This window comes from Hyperolius riggenbachi, chromosome 3 (genome assembly GCF_040937935.1).
Source record: "Hyperolius riggenbachi isolate aHypRig1 chromosome 3, aHypRig1.pri, whole genome shotgun sequence".
NCBI classification, from domain to species: Eukaryota; Metazoa; Chordata; class Amphibia; order Anura; family Hyperoliidae; genus Hyperolius; species Hyperolius riggenbachi.
In genome coordinates this window covers 434,576,870-434,597,528 of record NC_090648.1, presented here as the reverse complement: position 1 = coordinate 434,597,528, position 20,659 = coordinate 434,576,870, and the positions used below count along the sequence as shown (strand labels likewise).

The following is a 20,659-nucleotide window of genomic DNA, read 5'->3' as shown; positions in this document are numbered from 1 at the left end:
GTGTCTATGTACCTTTATGGTTCCACAAAAGCTGCCTTCATCTGTTACAGGTTTTGAAGGGAAACATGAGGATCCATTTCCACTTGGGGAATTTTGCAGCATTTCCCTGGACATAATTTCAGACATGGAATTGCGGCGTATTGAATTCAATTGGCTGCTTCCCAATTCTCATGTGGGGAAAAATTAGTGCCAGCTGTATTTTATTTGCATACTGCATCCATCTCCATAGCTGTGGGCAGCACAGTGGCATAGTGCATAGCATTCCCGCCTTGCAGCACATGGTCCCCAATTCAAATCCCTAGAACTATCTGCTCAGAGTTAATATGTTCTCCCATGTCTACGTGGGTTTCCTCCAGGTGATGTAGTTTCCTCCGGCATCCCAAAAACATACAGATAAGGTAATTGGCTTCTTCCCAAAAAATGGCCCTAGACTGCAATGGGCACAACTATGGACATCTGCAGCGCTTCATGCAGAAGATGTCAGAGTCAATAATAATAATAATAATTCATGCAGTATTCACTGGCTGTTTATGACAGATGCAGGACCTAGGCGCCAACAACATTGAGGAACTTCCAAGAAGATTTGCATCTGCATGGCAACCGCACCACATAAAAACCTGATGTTATGTAACAGACACACGGCTGCCAGGGAGAGCAACAAGCAGGCCAATCGGCAGAGAAGGGAGTGTGGCTACTGGTGACAGGGCTGACAGTGATTGCATTGCAATGCAGCACCTCTGTCACTCGCACTGTGGGAGAGGGCAGGCACCTGACTGTTGACTTTACTACTTGTTAGCACTGTGACGGGGTAGGGGGGCAGTCTTATTGGAAGAAGATGCCACTGCAGAGAAAAAGGGGGTGGAGGGCCCTTTTTTAAATTTGAGCACCCCCTACTTAAGGATCCTCTGCACGGCCCTGCCCCTCACTCTAGTATAGGTGGCCCATTGACCCAGTCCTGCCTTCAGTATAGGTAGTCAGTTGACTCTTCCCCCTCCCTCCAGTATACATAGCCTATTGACCCTTCCCTCTAGTATAGGTAGCCATATAACCCTTCCACCCCTCCAGTTTAGAAAACTTGATGACCCCCCTTTCCTCCATTATAGATAGCCTGATGACACCTCCCCTCCCTCTAGTATAAGAAGCCAGATGACCCTCCCCCTTCCATATAGATAGCCTGATGATCCCTCTCCCTCACCGCCCATGATCCTGTGGTGCCCTAGGCCATTGCCTATGCGGCCTTGGCTTAAATCTGGCCTTGGTATTGAGTCTCCCATCACTGGGAGCTGCCAGAAGGAATGTGTTACCACTGTTCACTTGAGAGGGGTGGAAATAATAGGCTATCATGGCAGATATGGCTAAATTGGATCATTACAATATCTTGAAATAGGGACATTGGTTTCATTCTGTGTAGCTACTCAATCAAAGTTTTCTTCACATCAGTGGCAAAATAAGTGCAAGCAGCAATAGGGATATCATATGTACACTGTCTGATAATGTGTTACAACTCATTACAGGCATAATGCGCGATCACATCATACACTTTCCACTTATTATTTCTTATACTCATGTGTTTAGTAATCCGAATCTAATTTATCATATTTCTTCATGGGCAATCTGGTAATTGATGGGAATATTAAAGGGTGAGGGTTCCTTTCTAGCAGAAGAGGATTAAGATGAAATAGGGCCCTGGGCAAGGTAGCAGTTTCTGCCCACAGCTCAATATTACTTGGCTTTTTTTAAATAGATTTGATGGGAGCTCACATCGAACAGGCCCCTAGACTATCTCCAGGCCCTAGGGAACTGCCTAGGTTTGCCTTGTGGATTAACCATAACCAGCTCTGCTTTGTAGTTTTATTAACTATGGAGCAGCTGTATCTGAGTTTAGTCATTTACTGCTGTTGTCATGGCCAAACAAAATAGTTTAGATAAAATTCTCAAAACAAACAGGGGATCCCCTGATAACATTGGAAAGCTGAAACCGGTTGGGAGAGAACGGGTTATTCCTTATAGTACCAGCAATGGTTTTATTGGCATAAGGTACATTTTACTTGGTAGATTGTGCAATAACCTATAGGCGTTTATATGCAACCAGGGTCCATTGTGCATGGACCCTTAATGTAAGTTGTATGTTTTTAGCTTGTTTGTGGAGTTTAATAAATTGTGACCCCTTTATGCATCGGAAAAGTCTGATTGTGGTTTTATTCCCTGGTGGTGGCAACAGAACACCATTGTTGAGCACTGGGTGACTGCAGGCTGCGCAAGATTGTGGGGGTTTAAAGGGAACCTAAACTGAGAAAGATATGTATTTTTCATTTTAAAATAATACCAGTTGCCTGACTCTCCTGCTGATCCTGTGTATCTAATACTTTTAGCCACAGCCCCTGAACAAGCATGCACATCAGGTGCTCTGACTGAAATCAGACTGGATTAGCTGCATGCTTGTTTCAGGTGTGAGATTCAGCCACAGAGATCAGGAGGACTGCCAGGACTCTGGTATTGTTTAAAAGGAAACATTCATATCCCTCTCGGTTAAGGTTCCCTTTAAAGAGACAACACCTAGGTTTGAAAGTTTTTATCTGCTGCATGTAATCACATGGCGTGCAGGAGGAGAACCAGGCGGTAGAGCTAGCAGTGAGCTGTAGAAGATGGATGGACATTGCTGGAGCCCAGAGGAGATGATATAAGCACAGCTTCCACTGCGCTGATAGTATGCATACAAAGGGGTTGGGGGAACACATGACTGGGGGGTGGGAGGGGCAAGTTGGGTCATCTGCAATACAAATTTAAAACTACCCTCGCGGTTCATACGTAATTATTGTTTGGGCCAAATATGGCCCACAGGCCAGAGTTTGTCAGTCACCCCTGTTCTAGGGTGAATGATTCAGAGAGTGTTAATGTGGGGGATTAGTCTGAGTGACAACTGGTCTAAAAAACAGGGACTATTGTTGGCTGCCCCCTCTGTATTCTTTTAGGGAGGGTACTGATGAGGATAATAGAAATCATTTCTGTTTTGTTATATGTTTCAGGTTGAACAATTCTTGGACTTTCCAGCCTTGATGTCAGCCTTGGCATTCAGGTAATACAAGGAAAAAAAAAAGAAAAAACAATTGAACTCACTCACATGTATTTCTTTGTTACAAGCTATTTCACAGTACCCATACGCAAAACCGTGTTGCAAACAACGGATTTGATGATATTATTTATCAATCAGCAGAAGTCCAAAGGCGCCTACACACATTTGACTAAAGTTGTCTGAGGTGACCGATAACAACCGCCCCAGCCAATAATCAAGCATGTGTAGGGCAGTCCCCGACCCCAACCAGCGAGCCATCCATCTGGCGGATCAACTCACCCTGTGGACAGCCAACTTCTTTGAAGATGCACCCCCGCCCACCATGTGATGTCACGAACATGCCACTCCACTGTCTTTCCGGCTCTCCGTATAGCAACAGTACGCGTCGTCAGCTACTGGCCGGCCCAGAGAGGTCCCAATCCCTGACAGGCGACACAAGTCAAAGGTGTGTACGCACCTTAATTGGGATCCAGGAAGAGGTGGGGGTATAGGCCCTGGGGGGCATCTAGGATTCACCTTTAACAAGGGCATACAGGTACTAATGTACCTTTTACCCATTTTCACAAAGAGTTTAAAAAAAAAAAAACACACAACCAAGTCCTTAGGGCTGGTTCACATGTATCTATGGCTCTGGTTTTGGGCCCGGAACAAAACCGGAGCCATGGATACCAATGTTAAAAATAGCAGCCGTCTTTACTCACTTAAAAAACGGATCCATGGGCGATCCGCGGTTTCGTTTTGAAAAACTGAACGGAGAGTCCGGAATTGTTGAGACTTCACGGACCCCAGATGGGACTTCATGGAGCCCGGATACACGGAGGGGTAGTGGCAGGCAATGCAAACACAAATCTCCCTCTGCACAGACACAGAAAAAGAGGGAGATCCGGATTGCCTGCTGCCTGCTCCTCCCCTCAAATCTTAGGTGTCCCCAGGTAGGCTAGAGGGGGAAGCAGCCAGACAGCGGGCACAGCGGAGGGGAGGGTGTTGGCTTCCTTAAAATCAAGCCTATAGTGAGCGGCTAGTGGGGACCTCACTCACTCCCTTGCGTTCCACTGCTCACTGCGTCACTTCCTGCAATGCCGCCCTCTGTACTTCAGTGGGCGACACTGCAGGTAGTCACGCGGCGAGCGGTGGAACAAGGAAGTAACTGAGTTCCCTGCTCCCTATATGCTTGATTTTAAAGAAACTACATGGAGGGGGAGCACGTAAGGGGGAACCCAGGGGAATGAGGGGGAATCCGAGCCCCCTCCCCACCGCTTTGCCCACTGCCCCTTTTCCTGGCTGCTACCCTCTCCAGCATTGCGGCCCCAACACGGACACGTTTTGTAAAAATGTAAACGGATGAAAACGTGCTGCGAAAGGGCAGCAAGGATCAGTTTTTGATCCATTTATGTTCTGGTTTAGAAAACCGGACTGAGGATTGCGTTCTGCAACCGCATCTGGTGTGGGCCAAGCCTTAATTACCATAAGTACTCAGAAATTATATTACGTCAATATCCTCTCAACCTCGACTGAAGCTGCCCAGCAAACTCATGTACACACCCCCCCTCTCCTGCAGCAGGGCCGGTTCTAGCTATGATAGGGCCTCAGGGCAAACGTAACCTGGGGGTCCCCCTAACACCCACCCCCAGCAGCAAATTTACCCTTAGTTGCACTGGGGGCCCTGGAACAATTGCTCAGGTTTCTCCTATGGTAGCACTGACCACCCTCCCCAGTATAGTTGTCACATGTGTCCTCAATGATCCCTCCCCCCAGGTTAGTAGCCAGATGTGTTCACCTCTTTTTCCCTCAGTATAGTAGCCAGATGTGCCCCAACGTTTCCTTTCCCTCTCCCTAGTTAAATACTCAGAGGTGTGCCCCTCTCCCTCTCCCCATTACAGTAGTTAGGTGTGCCCCTAGCCCCCTAACAACCCCCCTAGCATTGTAGCCAGATATGCCCCTAATGAGTGACCCAAGTATTGTAGCCAGATGTGCTCCTATCGAACCCCAAGTATTATAGCCAGATGTGCCCCCAATGACTCACTCAAGTATTGTAGCTAGATGTGCTCCTAACGAATCCCCAGTATTGTAGCCAAATGTGCCCCTAACAAACTCCCCTCCACCCAGTATTGTAACCAGATGAGCCCGTAACTGTGTCCACCCCTCCTACCCCCCAGTGCTATGGAGATAGTGAGAGGCTATGTTACTGTTCTGCCCTTCTTGCTTCTCGGATCGAGCACTAGAGCCCAAACAAAGTAGCCAGAAGCGCAGGACAGCTACACTACAGAGGAGACAGACAGACCTGCAGCGCCTGGAACTTGGAGCAGGTGTATGTGCGCTGTATGTCACGCACTGTCTCCATAAAACTAGGGGGGTGCGTGGGATGGAACCTCTGCCATGGTGGCCACATCATTTAGTGGATTGATGAGGAACACTTGGGGGTTCCTATGGATGCTGGGGCCCTGGGGCAATTGCCCCCTTTCCCCTTATGGTGGCTCCGGCCCTGTCCTGCAGACACACATTACACTCACCACCCTATCAACACCAGGGCATCTACAGCACACTATCCTGTTAACAGTACATGCAGCACCCCTGCACCACACAACATCCGTGCTCACCAACAACACTCCGCACTGACTGGCTGGGGAACCCCGGCAATACCATCTTTGAATTTGCCATTGGGTTTTCTCATCACATCGGTTATTAAACTAATAAATAGGATACTAGCAGAGGTAGAGAAGGAAATAGTACAATGCACTGCTGGCTGGAGTCCTTTGTCTCATACATATTCCAGTATCCTCATCGAAGTGGGCGGGGCCTGCTCCCTCTACCTGCATTTTACAGGCAGCGAGCAATTTGCAGCTGTCAGAACAGTACACATCTGCTTTTGTGAATGTACCTGCTTATGAGTATTACCCCAAATCTCTCTGCTGTATATCATATTTTATATGTACTTACATTGCATGCCACTTCTCAGCAGCGCTATATTAACCAATAATTTTACAGATTAGCTGATTTATGCAAGCTACGTGATTGTTTTCCCAGCACTAACTTCAAGGATTTCCACTCCTTTGCATGTGTGACATACTTTACCCATTGTGGCTGCATTATCTGTCCAGCTCAGGCTGGCTTTACATCTGTGACACTCAGTACCTTGTTCATCTCCATGCTGGTTTGTATGTATTTTGCTACGGCACCACTGACGCTCAGTGGCATAACTAAGGAGCTGTGGGTCCCGATGAAAGTTTTACAAATACACATAACAATTTATACGGCGCACCAAAACCTGCCAATGGCAACTACAGTGTCAGAGGTAGAGATGGCCCGAACGGTTCGCCCGCGAACGGTTCCAGGCGAACTTTAGGTGGTTCTCGTTCGCCGGTAAAGGCAAACTTTTGCGGAAGTTCGATTCGCCCCATAATGCTCCATTAAAGAGAACCAGAGATGAAGCACCCTCTTGTATTTTACCTTATAAATCAGTGGGAACATGACAGTAAACACCTAATCTGCCCTTTGTTTCATTGTTCTCTGTGTAATCTGACTGTTATCACGTCTGATAAGAATCCCCGACTGAGAAGTCAGGCTGCTCCGTCTAGCTTTGCTACAGAAAGATTATAGCTAAGTCTGTATTCTGTGGTGTTATTTCAAGCCCAAGCCTGCCCCCTTGTGGCTTTGCTATAATGACTCAGCTATAATCATTCCCAGCAAAGCCAGATTTAATTGCTCAGTCTGGGATTCTTGTGACTGCTGATAACAGACACTTTTAGCAGTGAGGAGGAAACAGAGAGCATGGTAAGTGTTTTCTCTAATGTTCTTACTGATATACATGGTAAAATACACAAGGGTGCTTCGTCTCTGGTTCCCTTTAAGAACAACTTTGACCCTCTACATCACAGTCAGCAGGCACATTGTTGCCAATCAGACTACACTCACTCCTGGAGCCCCCCCCCCCCCCCCCTTATAAAAGGCAAGGTTCTCCTGCCATTTTACTCATTCGTCTGCCTACAGTAATTAGTTAAGGGACAGCTGCTGACAGACTCTGCTAGGGAAAGCTTAGTTAAGCTCTTTTAGGCTTGTTAGCTTGCTCCTGGCTGATTGTTATTCCTTATATTGCACCCTCACTCCCTCCTCTGGAGGGGTCTTGTCTTCCAGGGAATTGTAGGATTTCAAAAGCTAGCTTACATACCTTGGCCGGGAATCGAACCCAGGTCTAGTGCTTGGTAGGCAGCTCTCTTCACCAATATACCACCACCAACAATACATGCTGAAGCCAGCCTAGCATGTACCATTATGATATATCCAAGAGAAAAATCAGCTTGCTTAGGGATTTGTAGGATTTCAAAAGCCAGCTCACATACATTGGCCAGGAATTGAACCCAGGCCTACCGCGTGTTAGGCTGCTATCCTAACCATTATACCACCTTCACAACAAACTACAATGCTACATGCTGAAGCTAGCCTAGCATGTACCATTATGATATATCCAAGAGAAAAATCAGCTTGCTTAGGGATTTGTAGGATTTCAAAAGCCAACTCACTTACATTGGCCAGGAATCGAACCCAGGCCTACCGCGTGGTAGGCTGCTATCCTAACCATTGTACCACCAACACAACACACTACAATGTTACATGCTGAAGCCAGCCTAGCATGTACCATTATGATATATCCAAGAGAAAATGAGCTTGCTTAGGGATTTGTAGGATTTCAAAAGCCAACTCACATACATTGGCCTGGAATCGAACCCAGGCCTACCGCGTGGTAGGCTGCTATCCTAACCATTATACCACCAACACAACACACTACAATGCTACATGCTGAAGCCAGCCTAGCATGTACCAATGTGATATACCCAAAAGAAAAATGAGCTCTCTCTCTCTCTCTCTCTAGGACTTGATGCAATTGAAGTGAATTTTCAGCTTAAAACCATCAACGGATACCGGCAGAATTTCACAAGCAATTTCGGAATTTCGCCGGATTGAAAAAGCAATTCCGTTCCGACCAAACGGAATGGAATGACCAATTTTCTTCTAAAATTGCGGAAAATACAATTCCGCGGAAAGCGGTGACCATCCCTACTAGAGAGAGAGAGAGAGATGAATCTTCATAGCTATCTAGGGTTCTCTTCGGACAACTGTTTAACACAAAAGGCAAGGCCATGCCTGGGTGGGCTTGAACCACCAACCTTTAAGTTAACAGCCAAACACGCTAGCCAATTGTGCCACAGAGACTGTGTACCACAAACAATGTGCACGCAGTTGATTTTATGGGGATGTATGTGTGTCTTCTGGAGGTAGGAAGTAAGTCTGCTCCAAGAAGTTTCAGCATGTAGTGTTGGTGGTATAATTCTGTGGATAGCAGCCTACAGAGAGGTAGGCCTGGGTTCATTCCTGGCCAATGTATGTGAGTTGGCTTTTGAAATCCTACAAATCCCTAAGCAAGCTCATTTTTCTCTTGGATATATCATAATGGTACATGCTAGGCTGGGTTCAGCATGTAGCATTGTAGTGTGTTGTGTTGGTGGTATAATGGTTGGGATAGCAGTCTGCCAAGTGGTAGACCTGGGTTCGATTCCTGGCGAATGTATGTGAGTTGGCTTTTGAAATCCTACAAATCCCTAAGCAAGCTCATTTTTCTCTTGGATATATCATAATGGTACATGCTAGGCTGGCTTCAGCATGTAGCATTGTAGTGTGTTGTGTTGGTGGTATAATGGTTAGGATAGCAGCCTACCAAGTGGTAGGCCTGGGTTTGATTCCTGGCCAATGTATGTGAGTTGGCTTTTGACATCCTACAAATCCCTAAGCAAGGTAATTTTTCTCTTGGATATATCATAATGGTACAAGCTAGGCTGGCTTCAGCATGTAGCATTGTAATGTGTTGTGTTGGTGGTATAATGGTTAGGATAGCAGTCTACCAAGCTGTAGGCCTGGGTTCGATTCCTGGCTAATGTATGTGAGTTGGCTTTTGGCATCCTACAAATCCCTAAGCAAGGTCATTTTTCTCTTGGATATATCATAATGGTACATGCTAGGCTGGCTTCAGCATGTAGTGTTGGTGGTGGTATAGTGGTGAGGATAGCAGCCTACCAAGCCCTAGACATGGGTTCGATTCCTGGCCAATGTATGTAAGCTGGCTTTTGAAATCCTACAATACCCTGGAAGACAAGACCCTCCTCCTCTGGAAATGAATCCTCCAGAGGAGGGAGAAAGGGAGGAGGGAAGAGAAAAAGGACTAAGGGACAGTCAATAGGTTCTATGGGCTACCATTTAGCATAAACAAGGTTCCATTTGCGATTACTTTAATTTTTCCGCCGGAATTTCGCGGAATTTCCATTGCGACGGAATTAAGCGCTGGCGGACTCCGCAAATTCCGGCGGAACGGAATTTGCTTTTTCCGATCATCCCTAACTTATTTTCCTCTATGAAAGTGGTAATCCTAATCCAATTATATACTACATTGGTAGCCAAGCTGACCAACAGGTAGTGATGGGCGAACACCTGGAACTCGCCCTTTCTCTGACCTCACGCCCGCTGCCCGGCCTCCCTCAACTCGTCACTCTCCGGACTCCTCCTCCTCCTCACTCCACAGTGCCACTGCCAGGCCATCCGCTATACAGGTACTTCTTGAAACTTTTGAATGGGGAAGCGGGCAGAGGGGGGAGCGCTAGCGGAGGGGGTGGGGGGAATTTCCGACCCCCCCCGCGATCGGGGCATGCTCCCCCCTTATGCCTGCGACCCCATAGGGGGGGCCGTATTGCGGCCTGTTCGGCCGAACAGGGCCCTGTTCGCCCGAACAGGGGCCCTGTTCGGCCCTGTTCGGGGGCATACAGAAGTTCGGGGCGAACCCGAACTTAAAAGGCCGAACACCATGAGGTGTTCGGCCGAACTCGAACATCACCCGAACAGGGTGATGTTCTGCAGAACCCGAACAGTGGCGAACACTGTTCGCCCAACACTACCAACAGGGAGAAGTAGGAGATCAAAGGGAGCAGGCTTCATTTAGACCATAAAACAGACACATTGCTACGCCCCAAATTCTCTGGCACTGTGCCCCGGATGTCAGTGCATGGTACACTGAATGCCGGCAATGGCACTGTTGTCATGGTGCCATCGCTGCTCTTTGCAATCTGCCCTGAGAGAAGGATTCCCATTGGTCTGTTAAAGGACCAATGGGAAGCCCCAGAAGCACTTATAAAGATGCTTTGCCGAGGCTTGCTATATATTAGTATAGCAGGTCCTGTCCTATGTGATTGCCACCAGGACCCACTCCCTGCCCTCCCATTGACATGCACAGCTCCCCTGACACCTGCTCCCGAAGTCCCCTACATCGCTGCACTGCCAGCAACAAATGTCACCATGCTCATGGGAAACCATGGCAAAAGCTTCTCTGAATTTACCGCCGGGGTTTCCCATTGGTTTTTGCACTGAACAATGGGATCCATTAACATAACTAGCAATTTGGTGACAACAGCATGTATAAGGGCTTTACTATTAACCACTAAAGTCAGCGGTCTTTACTTAAATTAAATTAAAATTTTGAAATTTTGAGTAATTACGAACAGATTACGCAAAATCCATTTAATTATGAAATCGTAAGTGTGTGTACATAAACAAAATTAGCACATTATGATCATCACTTTCTTTCATGTTCATCTTTTTTTTTTTTTTAAAGAGGAACTGCTGTCTTGTTGTGTCTGTGTTTTTTTTTTTTTGGGGGGGGGGGGGGGGGAGAGAATAGGAAACATTGTCTAATTACCCTTATGGTCAGTTTGGCTTGTTGCGTTTTGGGTGGAAACTCAGGCCCAATGCATTTGAATTACCTTATGTTTCAGACCATAAGACCATATGGTCTGAAAAATATGGTAATGGCCCCGTGCAGACTGTAAAACACACCTGGGTTTTGAGGACAAAAATCAGGAAAAAATATATATAGCTAAACCTAGGTGCGTTTATGGTGCAGGGGCATCTTATGGACCTTTTACTCCCCCCCCCAAAACTGTCTCTAAAGTACACTACACTAATCCCTGCTGCACCCTACCACTTAGACTATACTACACTAGACTACACTTCACTACACTTCACTACACACTAGACTATACACTACATTACACTTCACATTATTGTAAACTCTACACTACACCAACTCCCTCCTGCCCTCCCAACTAAGCTATACTACACTAACAGCATCAGATCAACTCTCACCTGATCCTGCCCCAGCACTCCTCCCATCTCTGTCAGGCTTGTCCAGGCGCCTCTCTTGTCCACCAGCATCTTCTTAAGCATCTCTCTTCTTCTCTGGCGTGGATGGCATCTCCTGCCTAAGAATATGCCAGTGGACAAAAGGGGCACCTGGACAAGCCAGAGAGAGAGAGAAAAGCGCAGTGCTGGATAGATAAGAGTCGCTTCCTGCGCACCTCTGCATTGTTTTTCTTTTACCTTCGGACATAAGACCCACCCACTTTTTCCCTCAAGTTTTTAACCGAAAAATACGGTACACTGTTACATTACAGTTGGTCCTGCCCACCGCACGCACTTTGCGCGCCACTCTCTCTCCTTATCTTTGAGGCACCACGGTGCTCTGGATCTTTCAGGATGATAGCCAGGGCTGCTGCTACCATTAAGGCATAAAGTGCAATTTCCCTAGGGCCTTGAGTGCTGTTGGACACACTGGAACTCAGTAGAAGATGTCATCAAAACTATTTGCAAGGGTTAGACATGTGTATGGGAGATGGTCTAGGGTCTTTGAGTTCCTCTTTAGGCTAAGTTCACTATGAGCTTGGTGTAATGCTCACGTTACATAGCAAGCATAATGCAATGCACACTCAGCATGTTATAAAAGGATATGCTTGTCATTGCACATTATTCAGAAACAGGCTGTAGAAAGTGCGTTTGGATAACATGGTCCATTACAATGCTGGGATGGGAATGAGCCTGTCCAATAGTACAGGCAGTCTCATGAAACAAGGTAGTGCACATAGTGTGAACACACCCTGAAAGACTTTGAGGTCCTCATTTTTTTTTCAATTTCAGGACTCAAACGGAATCCCATGGATCCTCTCCCATCTCACCTACAGCCAGCAATGGGCCAGTGGCAAGCAGCGAAGCAGTGGTGAGTATTGATCATTGAGTCACATGGTGTTTCCTCCCTTCTTCCTGTGGATAGCACTTTTGCCTTGCAGCTGTGGAGTCCCTCAGCCATGACACCATCTGCATGAAGTTTGTAAGATCTTGTTATAAGGCCTCCCCCGAGCTGGCAACAAGCTGTCATACCTCTCAATTGTTGGAGCCATGAACAGGAGACATCATTGCTAATAGTAAGCGTCTCCGAGCTCCCAGGTGTCTCCGGCCGGGACTAGAGAGCTCGTAGAGCTGTGCAGAAGGACTTTCCTCAATCGGCTGTCAGTCCAGAATTCCCCAGCCCTTTCATTGAAGGATACGTGAGTCTATAAGCAACACGCTATATGCGGAGCAGGAATACTGCTATGAATTCAATAATCCATTGTCAACAAATAATACATTAAGTGTATGAAGAGGAAATCCGTAGGATTGGAGATAAAGTATTGTTGGAACTTTTATACATTTATGAAGCAACTGTTATGTACTTTTGGGAAGTGCACGGAGTCTAAGTTGGATTGTTACCCACGCTGCCACAGTTAAGGGACAAGCCTGCAATCTGTCACTATACACAATTGGGGTGGGATCTACCTACACGATCACGGGCGCCTGAAGTTGGCTTTTCTGTGCGGGGGGTGGTACCATTTTGAGTTGTGAATGTGGCAGTATGTATGGATGTATGTAGTGTGGTGAGGTCAGCTGATCTCAGTAATAGCTTGGGAGACATCTCACTTTTTAATTAATTTGACAAATTGAAGTTTTATAATAAACTTTTTATATTTTTTGAAGTTTTAATGGATTGATCATTAAGGCGCGGATAGATTATTTTCATTTTATAATTATATAATCAATGAATACTATGAAAGAAACAGCCTGCCAGCTCTGCACACTGGCTGGCAGGCTGATCTCTCTGGCCTGCTGTGTTTTTTGATGGAAGCTCGCACTTTTGAGAGCGCAAGCTCCCGCCAAATCTCGCCATATGGCGTTGCTAAGTCCTGAGAGAGCCTCTCTGCCGCCGCCATCCTGCTTTAGGCAGTAGGCAAGAGGTTAATCTGCACCCCAGGACTGGGCCCCCTTAGTCACGAGGGCTATTGTTACACCCCTGTGGAGTACCCTAATATTTTAGTTTTGTGATCAGGGTCGCTTTAAATGGTGGAGCTGCAGTCTAACTTTTAAGGTTCTACCACAACCGACATATTAGGAGGAAAGAAGGAATTACAATGATTTATTATATTTCTCACTTCTTATCCTCCTAGCTTAACAGGGATCACTTATTCATCCAGGAAAAAAAAAAATAAGCCTAAAAATATCTTGTAATGAATTCTGATTTTTTTCCCCCTCTATGAAGAGATTAAAGAAAATTGTGTTTTGATAGAACTTTAAAGCACAGGATTTTTTTTTTATATGACTTCTTTTGTACATCTAAATCAATATATCTCCTATTGTAATATAGGCCTAAAGTGAAGCAGTGCATGTCTCCACAGCACAAGAAGTGAACATAGCTCAGCAATCACTTCCTACCTGTCATGAGATCAGAGCAAGCTTTCAGCCAGTTCATTTGTCCTCTATTAAGGATTTAATTAGCTAAAATAGCACATTAAGGCTGGTTTCACACCAGGACGTTGAGTTTTAGGGGACGTTATAGTCGCATAACGTGCCCCTAACGCAACGCCTGGTGCTCTCTGATGTGGACATCAGAGTGAGCCGCGTTGTGCAGCTCACTCTGGCGTCCGTGATGCCGTGATGCGTACTCTTAGACGCATGCAGCATCACGTTGTCCCACCGGCCAATCGCCGCACAGAGCTGCCGCTCCAGGAAGTAAACACTGCACGTCACTGAGTGCAGTGAATATAAATTAGCCATGTGCCTGGCCGATCTCCGCTCCTCCCCAACATTACTGCGCATGTGCAAGCAGTCTAACTTATAAAGTACTGCATGCAGTACATTGTGTTATGGCGCAACGTTACTGAGTAACGTAATGTGGGCACTGTGAACAGCCCATTGATTTTTCATTGCTGTGCGGTGGGGTGTGTTACAAGCTGCTCTTACGTGCGCCTGTAACGTCCCACTGTGAAACCAGCCTAAAGTGAAATGCCACCTTTGCTTAAAAATTTCTATACATATTTACAAGGCCGGATAAACTCGGATTTATACTTTTTGTAACCCTAGGCCAAGTATGTGGTGGCTCCCCTTTCTTGTGTTGCAGCGTCCCTCCCATTCCCTGTGCAGCCCCTGTTCCATGTGTATCATACATGTACAGCAGCCCCTCTCTACTGCCAAGCAGTTTTTAGACATTTTGCACTCATTAGCATTACTTTTTTGACAAGAAAACCTACATGAAATAGGACATCTTATATATCGTTTTTTTCAGTAATTAATTCACCTTGAACACTGCAACAAAATTTTGTACTTTTTCTGGAGATATAACAACATTTTTGAGTGAAATATGCTTAAAGAGAAACTCCGACCAAGAACTGAACTTTATCCCAATCAGTAGCTGATACCCCCTTTTACATGAGAAATGTATTCCTTTTCACAAACAGACAATCAGGGGGTGCTACTGTATGACTGATATTGTGGTGAAACCCCTCCCACAAGAAACTCTGAGGACCGTGGTACTCCTGGCAGTTTTCTGTCTGTGAACCTTGTTACATTGTGGGAAATAGCTGTTTACAGCTGTTTCAAACTGCCAAAAAAGCATGCAGCAGCTACATCACCTGCCAACAGTAAAAATGTCACCATGTTATAAATGTCAAAATGTAAATCAGGGATTTAAAAGATTTTACAATGGGCAAACACTGACTAAATCATTTATACATAATTATTGTATAAATAAAGCACTTTTTTATTGCATTATTTTCATTGGAGTTCCTCTTTAAAAAAGTGAAATATTTTTTTTTCTGTTTTTTTTTTTCAAAGAAGAAATACATTTACTGACAAAAATGTTACTGTTTCTAAAAACCTTGATTCTGCTGAATCCAATGATATAAGTTATGTATTAGTAGCCAGGAAGAGGTGCCACCAGTACAATAAGCCAAATATATATGTGTAGCCAGTATAGGTAGCCTGGAATAGGTGCTACCAGTACAGGTTGCCAGATATGGGTGCAGCCAGTCGCCTGATCTCTGTATGGCGCATAGCAATTACACGTCATATAGGGAAACAGACAGAAGAGAGGAGACGGCTGCCGCCGAGGTACATATTTTCTGGTGAAATGCTGACGCATTACAATTATTTTCTAGTGAAACACTGCTGCATTACGATTATTTTCTAGTGAAACATGGCCACATTACGATTATTTTCTGGTGATATGAATACTTGTTGGTGAAACGCTGACGCATTACGATTATGTTCTGTTGAAATGCTGTCGCATCACAATTTTTTCTGGTGAAGCGCTGACACATTACGATTATTTTCATGGGGGAAGGGGGGCACAGGTTTTCTCACCTGCAGTGACAAAATGGCTAGAGGTGCCCCAGCTGGTCACTGTGCAACATTTATTTATTGTATTTATAAAGCGCCAACATATTATGCAGCGCAATGCAAAATAAGCTCATATAACTAGGAGAATAGTAATTTTATGTAACACATCTCAGAGTTCTACTTTAACCAGCAGCTGTGTTAACTGGTCATAGATTTACTACCCCATACTTTTATTAGTTCTATCTAACAATGCTGAAAACCATGTTAGCAGGATTCTCTGTTTATCATGGTCAAGGCATAGAAATCACTCTGTAAGATGTGAAAGAAAGGACCTGATTTGCCAGGGTTGTCAGGGCCGGAGAATATAAGTTATTATATATTTGGCAGGAAGGAGATTGGCCTGAGACATTTGCAGATGCGAGCTGTGAGCTTCTGTGCCCCAGTTTGGAAGGATAAAAATGAACACAGGTCAGCAGATTCTGATAAAGCAAGCATCAGCTACAATCCCTGCATGCTTAATTACATCGTTATCTCGCTTATTAACTTACATGGCTGTAACACCTGCATGCATTTATGTCAGGACCCATATGGCTCTGTGCAGACCGTTCAGCCATGGGTAAGTCAACAGAACAGTGACTCAATGCGTTTACGCTCTGCAGTTTGGTTAATGGGCATGTATGGTGATTTTTTCATTGTTGTAGATGTGTAGGGTGATGGAAAAGCACCCTGAGAGGAAAAAACACAGAGACAATGGGTGCCCCAATGGTGCAGTAACACAATGTTAGTAAAATATATAGAGGTGGATGGTGGTACTCACAAAGGAGGATTGCATACGGGCAACCGACTTACCTGCTTTAGATTTAGTCCTGATAAATAAATGTAAGCTTTTATAAGAAGAAATATACATTGCAAGATATTTGTCTTTGATGCTCCATCTAATGCAGGGGTGTCAAACTCAAATACACAGTGGACAAATATTAAAATCTTGGACCAAGTCACGGGCTGACCTTGGTATCTAGTGGCCACCTCCCTCCCTTATACAGTTCCCTGGTGTCTAGTGGCCTCTTTCCCTCCTTTATACAGTTTCCTGGTGTCTAGTTGTTCCCTCTCTCTCCTATACAGTTCCCAGGTGTCTAGTGGCCCTCCTCCCTCCCCTATACAATTCCCTAGTGATTTGTGGCCCCCTTACCTCCTTTATACGTTTCCTCGTGTCGCGTTGTACCCTCTCTCTCCTATACAGTTCCCTGGTGTCTAGTGGCTCCCCTATATAGTTCCCTGGTGTCTAGTGACCCCTCCCCCCCACCATGTGGCTTCCCTGGTGGTCTAGTGCTTCCCTTCCACTCCCAAATATAGCATCCCTAGTGGTCTAGTGACCTTACATAAATCATGAAGTTATATCACATGCATGCAAAGAGGTGTCCAAAATTCAAGTATGGCGAAAAACAAAAAGTCCTCACCATTGGCTCAAAGTTGCACTGTGTCCCGAATGAGGCCACTGCTCAGTGCCCGCACCCCCATGTTCCTCATGCATTCCTCGGTACCCCAATTATTGCTTCTCCAGAGGTAGTGAGTGGTGATGATGGCATCTCCTAAAATGAGAAATGCCAGCACTTGAGTGATTGCACCTCAGCCTGATCGCAGGCAGACGTGAAAGCAGTAAGGGAAAAGGTCCCTGAGTCAAAAAAAATGTTGCTTTTGATTTGTGATGAGAGAGAAAATTGTTGAGAATTCCCTGTATAACAATAAACTAAAACCAGTTTGTACTCAAAGAAAAAAGTCCATATTGCTCACTAAGGACTTACACAATAAGACAAAAGTCAAAAACTTTGACTACATAATTTGAAGAGAAGATACTCTGGAGAAAAATGAGATTCCGGCGGAAAAACGACGGTAGGCAAGAACCGGGGGGGGGGGGGGGGGGGTATTAGGTCCAAGCTGGATAGACAGGATTCATTAAGCCATAAATATGTCCAAGTGAGACCTCAAAGAGAGACTACCGTAAATGATAAAGAAGCCTTGAAGTTATAAAGAGTCACACTTGGCTAATCTGATAATGTAGTTTACTGTTGTATGCTGATTTTATATTGCTCAGGCTTATTTTAGGGTCTCTTAAAGGCTGAACGCCCTTGAAAATTAGCAAGCATGACTGTTAGCAATCCAATTAGGCAGTCATCCTGATCCAACTGGCAAGCCTATTTATTCCATCATAATAATGAGTGTACTCTTTTGCATTTTGCATGTCAGCCATTACTACAAACCTATTTCTGACTGCCCATTGCAACCAATTATCTTCCACGCGTACGTTAAAAAGGGGCGCTGGGAAAAAAGGGCGCCGGGTTTTTAACGATAAGCATGGATAACGTTTAAAAATGTATTGTACTGTATTTCGTTTAAAATTAATGTTTTTTAAAGTTATAAATCATTAAATAATGTGCATTAAATCGGCAATTGTAAAAACGTTAATCTTTCGTTTAAATACTGAAACGTATAATAACGTTAAAAAAAAAATTACTAAGTAACCCTCCCTGTACCTACCCCTAACCCCTAGACCCCCCTGTTGATGCCTAAACCTAAGACCCCCCCTGTTGGTGCCTAAGTAACCCTCCCTGTACCTACCCCTAACCCCTAGACCCCCCTGTTAGTGCCTAAACCTAAGACCCCCCTGTTGGTGCCTAAACCTAAGACCCCCCTGTTGGTGCCTAAACCTAAGACCCCCCTGTTGGTGCCTAAACCTAAGACCCCCCTGTTGGTGCCTAAACCTAAGACCCCCCTGTTGGTGCCTAAACCTAAGACCCCCCTTTTGGTGCCTAAACCTAAGACCCCCTGTTGGTGCCTAAACCTAAGACCCCCCCTGTTGGTACCTAAACCTAAGACCCCCCCTGTTGGTGCCTAAACCTAAGACCCCCCTGTTGGTTTTTTCGTTTAAAAATAATGTAAAAAAAAAAATGTACTGTTTTTCGTTTAAAAATAATGTTTGAAAAAAAATATTGTACTGTTTTTCGTTTAAAAATAATATTTAAAAATGTATAAATCATTAAATAATGTGTAATCATGAGAAGCAGTAATAAAACATTAAGTCTCCGGGCGCCGCTTTTAAAACGTTATTTTTCACCGGCGCCCTTTTTTCCTATCGGGCGCCCATTAAACGATATTTATTATAGGAGTGAATGGCGGCGCCCGATTTGTCCACTAGCCTCAGGCGCCCGAATTTACTGTTTCCATCCTCCACAGGCTTTGCTTCCAAACACCAGACACAACGCCATCTTCCTGAGGGACAACCAGGAGGCCGCACGAGTGATACTAATGTCCTAGCAGCGCTACAGAGCATATCTCAGGATGGCAGTGCAAACCATAAAGAAGACCAGCAGCAACAGAAGGTCCACTTCTATCAAAAAACAAAAGCCAGAAGCCTGTTACTAGTCCAGACTCCAGAGCCAGGCGACTTCGATGGTCAGAAATGAAAATGACCCTTTAGTTACATGTAGCAACATTAAATAAACATGTATATAGTAATAATTCTGCTTACAATTTACCTGCTTTCTACTTTTTTCTATGTACCGGTATGTTATAAGAATGAATAATCCAATTATATAATTGAATTCCCACTCTCTTTGCAGTTGGACTGCTCTGCACCGATTCTTTGCTTAGGCCTGCTTCACACGGTGGCTAAAATGCATGCTTATCGGGCAATTCAGCCTTTTTGACTAAATGCGGTGGCTGCCTCTGCATTACTCATGCTCTGTGTGAGCAAGTTGCCAACCGATGCACGGGAGCTGCTGAAAGAGACCTGACTATCTCCCTGATTCCCTAGTAAAAGGTCGTATCATTTAAAGCAGGATCATCCACAAAGCAACCTAGGCAGATGGTTGGGGCCTAATGGGTGTCAGGGGGTCCAACTGCCACTTTCTCTGACCCCTTTCCCAACTTTATAGAGAACAGAGAGATCCAGGCACCTGCCTGCGTTGAAAACGTCACTTTTAGTGGCTCCTCACACCAACCAACCTACAGATAAACAAAGACAGGCCTAGCGTGTGTTTCACAAATATCTATTAGGATCTATGCATGTTTATCTCACCATGCTATAGTTCTCTTCAGAATCACTTTATGTGAAATTCCAGCTAAACCTCTTCTGTTAGTGCTAGATAGAATGAGAAGATCTGCTACTTCCTAACCCTGGACACGGGCGTAACTAGACTTAAAAGGGCCCCCTGCAAAAATGATAGCATGGGGCCCCCTTGGTCCCTGAACCCCATGAAGGTCAAGTGATTGGGAGTTGGCGAATGGCAGCAAGCAGGGCTGGATTTGTAGTCTCTACCACCCAAGGCCACTGTCAGCAGTCACCACCCTTACATGACCCCCCCCCCCATACGTAGTCAGATGACCCTTCCTCATCCCTCCAGTATAGGTAGCCCATTGACCCTTCCCTCCAGTATAGGTGAACTTTCTCCCTCCTCCAGTTTAGATAGCCTGATGACCCCTCCCCCTTCCCTCCAGTATAGGTATCCTGATGACCCCTCCCGCCCCTCTTCCCTCTAGTTAAGGAAGCCAGATGACCATCCCCCCTTCCGCATAGATAAACTGATGTCCCTGCTCCCTCCAGTATAGGTAGCCAGGTGACCCTTCCCTTTCCCCTAGTATAGTCTGCTGCCCTCCGCCCTTGATCCTGTGGTGCCCTAGGCCATGGCCTATGTGGCCTTGGCTTAAATATGGTCCTGGCAGCAACGAGTGTTTTTGCTGTGAAGCAGCATCTGGAAGCAGAAAAAAATTAAAGCAGAAAAAAAAGCTACTCTGCATGGCAGAAGGCGGTGGCAAGGACTTTTTTTGAGCGAATGGGTATGTTTTTTTGCAAATTGGATGCACTTGCGGTTGAGAAGAGGGAGGAGGAGGGGCCCCCAAAGCCACTGTGCCCCCTTGCAATGACAGGGGTCACAGGGGTGATTGCTACGCCCATGCCTGGACACTACCAAGCTGCTCATCCATATCCTCATCATCTCCCGCCTTGATTACTGAAACTCCCTTCTGTCTGGTCTCCCCTTGAACTGCATTGCCCCCTTCAATCAGTTATGATCA

General features: G+C 45.5%; 1 protein-coding gene across 4 annotated transcripts in view; it reads left to right on the top strand.

Annotated features, from left to right (window-relative positions):
* Positions 1 to 19,105, top strand: part of LOC137561644 (uncharacterized) — an 80,626-nt gene extending 61,521 nt beyond the window's left edge. For all 4 annotated transcript variants that reach the window (XM_068272959.1, XM_068272958.1, XM_068272957.1 and 1 more), the window contains exons 7-9: positions 3,027 to 3,076; positions 12,083 to 12,161; positions 18,821 to 19,105. In XM_068272959.1, the coding sequence (XP_068129060.1) occupies positions 3,027 to 3,076; positions 12,083 to 12,161; positions 18,821 to 18,901 (210 nt within the window). In that variant the 3' untranslated portion in view covers positions 18,902 to 19,105. The remainder of the gene's footprint in view (positions 1 to 3,026; positions 3,077 to 12,082; positions 12,162 to 18,820) is intronic.
* The last annotated feature ends 1,554 nt before the right edge of the window (positions 19,106 to 20,659 follow it).